The following is a 12,498-nucleotide window of genomic DNA, read 5'->3' on the forward strand; positions in this document are numbered from 1 at the left end:
TGTATTCGGTGGTCCTTTATAGAAAGTGCTTTCCAACCTCTGGTCTACAGCAATGAGAGTAAAATATCATGTCTTATCTGACAGAATTATGACAATAGCAAAGTATGGAAGGGACACACTGGGAATATCAGTGATGAAGACCTTACATTATACATGAAGCATGTATCATTTGCGAGTAGAAAGTGATTATATAAAGATATATTTGGAGAATTCTGAGTTAATGACAAAAAAGAAAAAAGTTATAAATGATAAGTAAATACTGCAGACTAAATGTTAACATAAAAATTGTTCAACTAGTGGAAAAGAAAACAGAAAAAAAAAAAAGGAAACAAAGAATAAAACATGAAGCTGTCAACAAGATGGTAGATTTAATCAATCCAACCATATTAATAATCATATTAGGTACAAATAGTATAATGGCACCAAGTTAAAATATAATTTCATGTTGTATTAAATAAAGGAGAACCCAACCATATGCAATGTACAAGAAAACCACTTCAAAGACATAGATAAAATAAAAGAATGAAAAAAGATATACCTAGCAAACACTGATCAAGGAAAATTAGACAATTATATTAATGTCAAAGCAGACTTAAGAACAAATAAAATTACCAGAAATAAATGGGAATATTATATAGTAAGAAAGTATTCAATTATCCACAAATCATAACAATCCTAAATGTTTAATGCACGTAACAAAAGATCTTTGCAACATATGAAGAAAAAACTGACAGATCTGAAGAGAGACATAGACATATTCACAAATTTGTTTGGACTCTTCAACATTCCTTTATCAGTAGACAGTAAACAAGTAGACAGAAAATCTTCAAGGATAGAGAAGGCCTTAGCATGCTAGGAAGAACCTGAACCAATTCAAACGTATAAAGTACTTCATTCAACAACAGCAGAGTATACACGCTTTTCTAGGGAAAATCAATGAAACCAAAGGCTGGGCATCTATAGCAATATGAAAGCTTTATGGAATATCACCACTCCACAGTCACAAATGTAAACTTTAAACTTAATGCAAATAGTTATTATAAAAGGAAAATTTATGATAACATATTTGACGTTATTAAGTACATTTAAACATTATGCATCTAATTCATCTCACTGTAACTTCTTTTATGTACACATTTTTTTAAGGCAGAAAATTCAGCAATAAGAATTGTATCCTTACTAAAACAAATATTTCATACTTTCAGGAAATATTCTAATGTTTACAACCATCTGGTGTTTGTGAAACAAGAATTAAGAAAACAAAGGAAGAACTTGCTCATCTTTATGTCCCCAGAATCTAGCACAAACTTGGAAGATCATGGAAACTCAAACCGTATTTAGTGCTAAACTGAAAGAAAGGGAAGGTAATTTTAAAGTCATAGAGTACACTATGTTTTGCTAAATGTAGCAGTCCTCTATTTTGCCATAACAAATTAATACAAATTTAGTTGCTTAAAACAATGTAAATTTATTATCTTACAGTTTTGCATTTCAGAAGTGATGATATGTGTCTTAATATGCCAAGATCAAGGCCAGGTGTTGGACTGGATACCATCCCTTTCTGGAGGCTCTAGGAAAGAATCCCTTTTTTTGACATTCAAGCTTGTAGAGGCTACCACATTCTTTGGCTCACAAACTTCTTGTTCTGTCTTCAAAGACAGCAACAATGAGTCAAGTCTCTCATTGCATCTCTTTGACTCTCTCTTCCCTCTTCTATTTTTAAGGACTTATGTGACTAGATCATCTGTACCCAAATAATAAAGGATAATACCATCTCAAGGTCAGATGATTAGCAACTTTTTGCACCTGCAACCCTAATTCTCTTTTGCCACATAATATATTCACAGATTGTGGGAATTAGGATGTGGACACCTTGGAGGCCATTTTCTGACTAGTCTACTGAGGTTTTAGAAAACTGTATAAAATAAGAAGGTATTCATCTGGTATTTTTAGATTTGTAATATAGCAATACGACAGAATACATGATACGCAATATTTTACTTAAAAGACTTGAAAAGGATACAAATCTATCACATGCTATTATAATGTATCTGATACATTATAATGATAATCGGATTTTAAACATAACATCACTAGTTTATCATTCTTTTCAATGAAGGGTTGAGCCATTAGGATTTATGCACATCACATTTCTAATTGTAAAAGCAGAAAATCAACCAACTTGTACTCTGTGATACAACAGTATAGTTACTTCATACAATAATTCAATTTAAGATAAAAAGGAGGCCATTTATATCAAAGGAAAAATATGAATGTTAAATATGTAGTCAAAGCATAGTCAACCAAATAACAACTTAAATAGCCTTTATTTGCTAACTTCTTCAATTCAAAGAATGCCAGAGTCAGCATGCCAGCTCCCTGGATTAAAGTAGGGTTCTCAATTAGTATTCCAACAAATTATTTTTTGCCTGCTAACAATGAGTATAATTCAATATTTAACTCGTTAAGAAAGTATTTATTTATAAATTGATTATGTCACTTTTATTATCAAGGTTTCTTTTTAATTTTGTCTAGGAGAAAAATCATTAAAAAGTAAAATATTTCTATCAGTAGTGAAGCTGTCAACATTTAAAATCAAAATGACTGTATTATTGTAAATGTTTAGAATTAATGTTCATAAATATGATATAATGGTAAAATATTACACAGGGGAAAAGGTCTTTATAAATATGAGATCAGAACAAACATATTAACTGAAAATTTTCTTGACTACAAACTATCCCAAACATAGTATAACAGAAATATTATTTATATATAAAATTTATATTTACTATAAATATGATTTATATATGTTTATATATTATAAATAGGTATTCATATAATAGTTATATTTATATTGGAGGGGAAAAAACCCTCATTGTATACTATTCAATTTGCAAATGAAAATTAAAACTTTAAACCACAACGATTTTCTCTGTCAATCTAGCATAGTTTTTTAGCCATATCAAGGCAGTCTTGAAATAATAATAAAGATTTAAATGTTACACAAATATTTTGTTAAAAACAGAAAAATATCATTTGGAAAGATTCTTCCAAATAGAAAATAGAGACAGACACACACATACATACTGACCACATAGAAGTCAATGTTATCTTAACCGCCCAAGCCTATTTTATGTCATAACACAGATAGAACATAGAAACTAAAGTTCTTAGTATACTAGAAAGTTAAATTTTATAACTCCTGGAAAAAAGTTAGTCCATACAAGGAAAACAAGATATCTTGCACATATGTGATATAGATTTACAGAATTCTACAGTGTTCTGTTTACCAAAGATTCTTGTGTTTCTCTATATATATAGCAGCTCTAAAGTGAATTTATGCCTTTATGTAGAGCTAGAAAAATTCAGAACACCCAATTTCTTCTTCTAGCTCTACTGGTAGGGGCACTAACAAGATAAATAAAGCAGAAACTGGAAGGTTTTACAAAGAGTATATATTAACAAACAAGAATTTTGAGGCACCAACTTATGTTTTTTCTATAATTCACCTGTGAGACAATATAACTCTATCTAAATATATATATATATATATAATTGGAGTGCCAGAAGGAAAGGGAAGAAGGGAAAGGTTAGAAGAGGTGGGAACAACAATAAGAATCAGTTAAGTTACAGGGGTATATTGTAAAAAGCTACACAGTTATAAAATAAATAAAATGAATGAATAAACATAAGCCAGAAGAAAATATAAAATTGAATAATACACATATATAATGTAAGAGAAGGAAGAAAGAGGAAAAAAAGAAACATAGGTGGAACGGAAAATAAACAGAAAAATAGCAGATTTAAAATCATATCATTATTACATTAAACACAAATGAAAATAGACATTAAGAAAGAAGAGACTGTAGGAATAATTTTAAACAGAAAAGCAACACCAAATTATGTGCTACGTGCCTAAAATTTGAAACAGCCCCGATATCTAACAACGGGTGAATGTAAAAGCAAATTTGTCAAAATCATATAATAGAATACTACTCATTAATAAAAACGACAAAGCTATTGATAGTTAAGTACATTTCAAAATATTGTGCTGAGCAAAAGACAGATCCATTTCTGGATCTCATAGAAATCAGATCTGACAGAGGTCAGACCCAGCTGGTATGTATACGATTTTCAGCAGTGGGGTAGAAGGTGGGCCTGAATAAAGGAATCATGATGAAACTTTTTGGGCTACAGAAATATTTTACTTCTTGATTGGGGTGATATTCATACAGGTATATACCTTTGAGAAACATCAATGAGCTATAAACTTAAAGTGAGAAATTCACTGTATTTAATGTACATCATAATTCAATAAAATTGAGAAAGTGAATTAAATTAAAAATCAACAATATAGCCAGAAATGGTCCAAAATTTAAAAATTAAACAATATACAGTAAGGCATTAAGGACAGTGTTAAAAGGTGGTTGCCTGGATGTTTAAGGTAATATATATAGTTTAATTTGGAGGTTTGAGCTTAACACTACAATTAATAATAATTTGAAAACTGATTAGCAATTTAAAGTTACACAAAAAAATTTATATGCATATATACAGACATACACACACACACACACATACACACACACACACAATTACCAATTGAAGCTGAGCGCATTTGCCTCATATGAGTTTCTATGACAGAAGGATCCCGAGAGCTGTAAATTCCCAATTCAGGATAAAAGCTGGAGCCAATGTCATCTGGAGGGTTGTGTCTCCCTTGCGGATAATGCTTGGCTATTCTAGGGTCCCAGTGCTCCAACACTGGATGATTCCAATGTATATATTTACCGTCAAATTGTGGATTTCCATACCAACTATAATAAAATACATGTAGATAGTAATTCAGAGGTGGTAGTTCTTCCAAGTTAAGTTCAGGGGCTTTGGAAGGCTTCATAGTGATTTCAACACTTTTTAAATTCTTGCTATTTGTTTCACTGTTGATTTTGTCACTCTTTTGGAAGTCAAAATTTTTCCCCAAATGAATAGTTCGTTGATGAAGTTCTGGAAGAAGATCAAGTCCAAAAGGAGCTCCAAATGTAGCTGTATTTGGTCTCAGCATTTTTAAACCCATCATCAGAGAGAAAATAAATAGAATAAAAAATGCCAAAATGATGCAAGTCCTTCTCCGAAACTTTGCCATGATGACATACTTTAAACTCCAAAATAGTGTTTTGCTGCAATTTATTGAAAAAAGATAATTAGTGTTATCAACAATATTTTCTAATATATTCAACATTAAAAGTAAAATCCATAAATTTTATTATGTTGAATAATTAAAACAGATTTCATAATATATTGGTAAAATTAAGGAAGTACAGTGTGATATTAATTATATCATCATATATCAATGTCTACAAAAAGAGTCTATGGCTAGAATAAATGACAACATTCATTTGGATATATCACTATGTGTATGCCAACTACATTTAGTCAGACGAACCCTTAGGAAATTGTATTTAAGATATTAAAATATGGTTTTCATTACTTGAACAGATTACATGTCTACTGAATGTAGAAAGGGAATATTTTATGTATATTAACTAAAATTTTCTTTTAAAAAATCATTTTTTTTTTTTTTTTATTGTAGAGGCGGGGTCTCTCTATGTTGACCAGGCTGGTCTTGAAGTCTTGGGCTCAAGGGGTCCTCCTGTCTCAGCCTCTCACATTACTGGGATTACAGGTATGAGTCACTACATCCCTGGCCTGAACTAAAATTTTCTAAATCTAAGTGTAAAATTTACAAATCACAGTTAATAAAAAGAATATACTTATGAGTGTATAAAAATCCCAGATGTTAAACAGATTTTCCAAAATTATTTTAACTAGGATAACAATTTCATAAAAGGGAAAATTACTCATTTTAAATAACATTTTGAAGTAAAATAGAATCAGACAAAATTTTTTAAATGACAGTAGGGAAAAAAGAAAACCATCAGTTAGATATTCCCAATTTTTTAAACAAAATTCATTAGGCTGGGGATGGTGGCTCATGCCTGTAATCCTAGCACTTTGGGAGGCCCCAGCCCTATTTTTTTTTTTTTTTAATTAGCTGAGCATGGTGGTATGTGCCTGTGTTACCCAGCTACTCATGAGGCTGAGAGGGAAGGATTTCTTCAATCTAGGAGGTCAAGGCTGCAGTAAGCCATGACTGTGCCACTGCACTGCAGCCTGGGTGATAGAGCAAGAAAACATCTCAAAACATAAAAAATTAATTTATGACTCTGAAAATCTTACTGAACAGAGATTACAAACAGTAACTTATAACTTCTAAAATGGTATTATATGTGTTTTTGTTTTAGTAAGTATGTTTATGGACACATATTAGTGCAGTGCTTCTTGGCTGATTAAGAAAAGGCATTATTGGTGTACATATATATATATGTAAGTATATTATATAAGTACATATACATCTTATGAATGAAATATTCAAAGATTTTATATACAAATTTCTTATTAGAAAGGTATTTGGCACAATGCTGACATTAACTGATTTATAAAATATGAGTTTCTATGATATATCATGTGCTGTTACTCTAGAGAATTAAGTTAAAACATACCTCTAATAAAAAAGTCAGACAAGCAAAACTTCCTACAAACTGCTGCTTCTATTATATGTGTATTTCAGAAACACTAACCAAGCATATGTCTTTTACAGTTAAAATTGTAAGAATTATTTTTAAGGTCAATCTTGTTTAATTATGAATAGTGAATAATATAAATATAAATAATAATATAAAGGATAGTATAAAAGACATGTCTAATTTAAAACATATAAACATTCAAAAAGAAATCTGCCAGCTTAAAAGCTCCTTTCCACTTCTTGCATTCCCACTGAATCACCAGTCCCGCTCTTCTCCCTGCCTAAGGGCAACTGCTTGACTTTCGTGTTTACCATTATGCCTCATCTTTCTTTCTAGTTTTCCCACCACACAAGCATATCTAACTAAAGTTAATTGTGTTTTGTCTGTTTCAAACTTTAAGTAAATATGGTGTGCATATATATATATATATAAATATACACACACACAATTATGAACACGTATGTATATGTATTACGTATACACACAATATGTATACTGTGCATATATATCAATGCATGTAGGCACATATACATGTGTATATGTACACATGCACATACATATGTATTTACATATTAAGCATTTTGTTATATATGGATACACATGTCATACATATATTTACATATAATATAAATATCTATGATTATATATACATAATTACATGTATTTAAAATTTATAAAACTCTTAAGAAACAATATTGATTACTAAACCTTTTCTGACACTTTACCTCATATCCTAACTCTTCCCCATCCCTGCACTCTAACACATCAGTTCCCTTCCTCTCTAATAAAAAGCTATGTAAATGAACTTTTAGTAAAGGAATAGGTAGACAGGTCTGGAGATTTTTTTTTTAATAACTATATACATATTGGCAAAATGTTCCTCCAGAAGATATCTAATTAATTAAAAATGGGGACATAACAACAGTGGAAAAGCTACCAAAATACCAATTTATAGTGATCAAAACTGACTTTATTAGTTAATTTTGGGCAAATAAGTATGACCATTAGTCTCCAGAGAAGTTGTACTGAGAAAAACACAGAATCACTGCTATGGTATTCCTGTTAAAAATTAATCCAGAACTAATCATGAGGAAGCATCAGACAATATATTAAAAGAGGATACACACACACATACACACACATAAATACACACACATTCATACATACATGCACACCACATACATACACTATATATATGCTTACATACAATGCAACATATAATAGGTAAGGGTGTGTGTGTGTATAATGGTAAGCAAAGGTAGTAAAATATTACCATTTGGTGAGTGTGCAGGAAAAATATAAAGAAAATATTTGTGCTATTTATCCCAGCAGTAAATTGAAGGATATGAGCTGTTACATACCTCCTTATTTCTGGAAAGCGCCAAATCATAAAGTCTTTCAGACCCTGCACTGCATGACTCTAGGAAATGAAATTCTACATTTGAGTTGTGGCAGTCCTGTTGCACTGATACAAAATAGTGATACAACCATTTTGGCACGCAACTTTAATTTGTTTCCTGAAATTTTCAAATTATTGACATCACAATAAATACTTCCCTTTTCTTAAAGAAAGGGAGATTTTTGATGAGATATGTAGCAAAAATAGTATTTTGGATGTAATATCATATCAACTATATTAAAGATACACACAGAAGGAAATAAACATAAAATTAAAAAAAATAGTTACGTCTGGGTGAGACAGTGATATTTTCTTACTCTGTTGTCTAAAACTAGAACATAATACTTCATAAGGAAGAAGTTTAGGTAGGTATTCTATAAGCAAAAAATCAATGGTAATCAATGTCGCAAGAGTTACAGAGAAAGGAGAAACAACTAACAGATTTAGAAATGAATAAGGCATTGATTTTTGAAATGTTGACTTCAGCTGTATGGTGAGATGCATGAAAGATCAAGATATATAATAAAAAGAATATTGGTCTTGAAATCTGAAGATGTAAATTCAAATCAGTCATGCTGACTTAGTTGTGTGATCCCGGAAGGTCACTTAGCCTTTTCTTAAAAAAGAGGATATTTGTTTTGCCTAACGACAAAACTGTTCTGTGAATCATGCAAGACAAATTGAAAGAGTAATGTTTTAATTAAACAGTAAATACTAATGAATTTATAAATAAATGAAAAGTGAAGAAACACAGGAAACAATGGAAACTTTAAACATTTTCTTAGGTTCATTTTCTGGATCTACACATGAATACAAAGCACAAAATGTCCATTTATGGAAGCTGTTTTTTTTCTCTCTCTCTCTTACCTATAAATGTAATTTCTTAAGCTGATCCCTCTATCTTCTCATTTTACATTACTTCATTGATTCAGTTAAAATGTGTGTTTACCACATTATTATAGATGACACACAAGCTCAATTTTGCGAGAGGATCTACTGGCTCTGGCTTATCCTCTGTATCCAAATTAAGCCATCTCAACCTAAATAAACACAGACGGACACGGAGATTAAAAATATGATCTCTATAGGTCAAATGACTGAGTCCAAATTCCAGGTGTGCCATTTTTTAGTTATCTGACCTACAAAACTGACCTAATCTTTCTGAGTTCCTTTCCTCACCTATAAAATGAGTTATAACTTCACTCATATTTTGTGAGGATGAAATTAGTTAATATTGTAAAACTCTCAGAAACATGTGGCTTGCTAAATAAATGTGAGCAATTGTCTAGGATGATGATTAAATATGGTTGTCTGGCAAGCAATTAAAATGTAACACATTTTATTCTAAGTGCCTATTTTCTCTATATGACCAACTATTGAAATACCAGTCACCTTCAAGTCAAAGTTGAAATGCTGCCTCTTCTTGATACCTCTTGATTCCACAGTGAAAAGTACTTACTCCTCATATATGTTATTGTTAAGAGTATTTACTTTTTAAATTGTCATTTCTTATGGGTTATATCATGCTATGCATTTATATCCCCTACTAGATTGCTCCTAACAAGTTTCAGAAATGGAGTCTTTATCTTCCCATTCTAGTACAGTATAACATCTCTTCCACATAGTGTTCATTAAATGTTCAGCTGAAAAAAGTGAATTTCTGGCTCTTTGGTGTTTGATTGGTTTTTGGGCAGTATATATATATGTGTATGTGTATATATGTATATATTTTTGTGTGAGTATACACACACATATATATAGAGAGAGAAAGATTACTGAGAGTAAACACACTTGATAAGTTTACAGTGTATACTGAACATATTATATAGAATCATAAAGATCCAATAATTTTAAAAATCCAATTTAATAGAAAAAATCATCCATCTTCAACACTGCAAAACCACAATGACCCTTGAGATCCCTGAAATATCTGATATTGCAGGAAAGGGGTAGAGGAACTAATTTAGCTTCAAAAAAAGAAAAGTTTTATAAGTCACTATAAGGAAAAAATTGCAAGTTAATTGCAGATGTATGTTTCCAAAACAGGAACCTACTCAAAGTATTGGCTACTGAAAACCTGTTTTCTCCTCAAAAGCCTTTTTACATTACTCATACACAACAGGTTCTTTTGAAGCTATAGCTTGTATTTTGTGAGTTTTGTGCATTTAATCCTTTGAAATCCTGATCTGAAGTTTAGTGAATTTTAATAAAAAATTATTGGACATATCCGGCTAGCTACGAGACTCCAAGAGATTCAGAGGCAGGGTGGTATGAGTTAGTACTTCAAAAATTATTTGCTGTTATCATGTAACTCAGAAAAGCCAAAAATACTTCCCCTTTTAATTACTATTAACTAAATTAAATCACACAAGCTTCTGGTGCCTTTTTTTTTTAATTTCTTCTAAATTTATTCTATATGAAGCCACCAGAGATAAACAGAACCCAATACTAGAAGACACATCTGTAACTTTCAAAATCAGTTTCTGTACCAAGGCTTCCTTGCCCAGATTAGTTTTACTATAAATACTTGTACCCTCTGGTTAACAGAAATTCAGTTAGATATAGTTTCATCTTCCATTCTAATCTTCACAACAACCTATGAAGTAGAATTTTTAATCCCATTATACAGATGACAAAACTGAGCAGCTGGTAACTTTTTCAAAATCTCTGGGCCGGCAAATGGCCAAGCAACCAAGCTGAGGTTAATCACTTAGCAAAGAGCAGATCAAGTCTGGCTCAAGAACTCAAGTTCTTGGCCTGATACTATTCTACTTTCCTTTAAGGTATTAGACAAGTCAAATTTAAAGGATACATCACGGTTATTTTTGTGACATAAGATGAAAGCTGCTGCTATATGGTTTTTTCAATTAAAGATTATGTACTTAATAAACAGTGATTGTTACCTACTTCATAAACTGTAGCCCAATCGTAATCTAAAGGCAGCTTATTCTATTTTTCTGATCATACATTCACTATTTATCACACGAATAACAGCAACAGCTTTGGAAATGGTATTTTAATTGCTTTGTTTTACTGCTTGTTTGTTTTAGAGGGTGTTTTTCCGCATTGAGCCTGAAAGTCCACAAATTCACAGCACTCTGGTTTTTTCAGGTGGGATACAAAGATGTGTTGTCATGAAAGTGATTTGCAAACAGTGTGACACAGTAACACCAATATCTGTTTTACTTTATATATATTTTTCAAACTACTGCCTGAATACTTTAAGGCGAAGAGCCTATTCCAGTCCCATTTTTCTTATTTTCAAGTTCATAATCAACAGTATCCCTCACCCCTTGTTTTTTTTTTTTTTTTTTTGAGACGGAGTTTCGCTCTTGTTGCCCAGGCTGGAGTGCAATGGCGCGATCTCGGCTCACTGCAACCTCCGCCTCCTGGGTTCAGGCAATTCTCCTCCCTCAGCCTCCTGAGTCGCTGGGATTACAGGCACGCGCCACCATGCCCAGCTAATTATTTGTATTTTTAGTAGAGATGGAGTTTCACCATGTTGACCAGGATGGTCCCGATTTCTTGACCTTGTGATCCACCCGCCTTGGCCTCCCAAAGTGCTGGGATTACAGGCGTGAGCCACCGCGCCCGGCCCCCTTGTTGTTTTATAGCACTTCCACCCTTCCCCTGACACTTATCCGTTGGGTCTTGCAACAATAAAACGAAATAGTTATAACTGACTGTACTTCAAGTTGCTTCTTTGGAAAAAGGAACAAAAAAAACCACTAATCCAGCACTGTTGCATACCGAGACTTTACTAGTAAAGGGTAAGAGTCTAAGATGACAGTGCCAAACACGTTAACAGATGAACGGAAAAAGCATCTCCAGCGGCCTCGCCATCCAACAGTCTCCTCCCGATGCCCAGAGGCGCTGAGACAGGCGCCAGCTACCTTTCCTCTGCACCCTCAGCCCAGCAGGCCTCCGTCCTTCCACTCTCTCGGTCTGCTCAAGGCCCCGAGGCAGTCTGCGGGCACAAGGAGAAGGTGCTGAAAAAGGATTCCATCCGTCCCGAAATTTCCAACTTGCCGGGGAGACAAGGAAAAACCGAGGCGACAGGAGGTTCCGTCCCAAAGAGGAGGCAGCAAGGGGGCCGGTGGGATGGGTGATAAAGCAGTGTAAAAAGCAGTAAAACTAAAGAACGCAGACTAACACAAGGGTAAGAGTGACAGCGTTGGCTCATCTGAGGTCTCTAGGCTCGCCGCGCGGCGCCTGCAGCTGCCTGCCAGAGGGACGCCGGGTCAAAGGGCACTAGCAGGAAAGCAGCCACCAGATTGGCTGCCGGGAGAGCGCGCAGGCGCCTGCGGTGGACCTCGTGCCTGCCACAACCGCCTCCGCGGGGCCTAATCCTGCAGCTACTCACCTGGGTCGGGGAATTGGCTTCCTGCAGGGATTCGGCCAGCGGAGAGGTTAAGACTCAGAACACCGAGCCGACCGCAGCCTCGCGGCGAGCCCAGCCAGCCCCGCCTCCCGAAGGCGCGCGCAGGGCGTTCCGGGACCCCCTCCGGGGCG

At 33.6% G+C, this 12,498-nt stretch overlaps 1 protein-coding gene across 3 annotated transcripts in view; it reads right to left on the reverse strand.

The window, feature by feature from the left end:
- Positions 1-12,486, reverse strand: part of MANEA (mannosidase endo-alpha) — a 34,441-nt gene extending 21,955 nt beyond the window's left edge. The window contains exons 1-2 of one of the 3 annotated variants that reach the window (XM_032275226.1): positions 12,350-12,486; positions 4,795-5,180 (exon numbers count right to left, since the gene is read on the reverse strand). In XM_032275226.1, the coding sequence (XP_032131117.1) occupies positions 4,795-5,146 (352 nt within the window). In that variant the 5' untranslated portion in view covers positions 5,147-5,180; positions 12,350-12,486. Of the gene's footprint in view, positions 1-4,602; positions 5,181-8,853; positions 9,698-12,349 lie in introns of those variants that run through there. The other 2 variants (XM_032275224.1, XM_032275225.1) reach the window with 2 other exon arrangements.
- Positions 12,487-12,498: the final 12 nt, after the last annotated feature.

This window comes from Sapajus apella, unplaced genomic scaffold (genome assembly GCF_009761245.1).
Source record: "Sapajus apella isolate SASKATOON/1434 unplaced genomic scaffold, GSC_monkey_1.0 scaffold6, whole genome shotgun sequence".
Classification (NCBI taxonomy): Eukaryota; Metazoa; Chordata; class Mammalia; order Primates; family Cebidae; genus Sapajus; species Sapajus apella.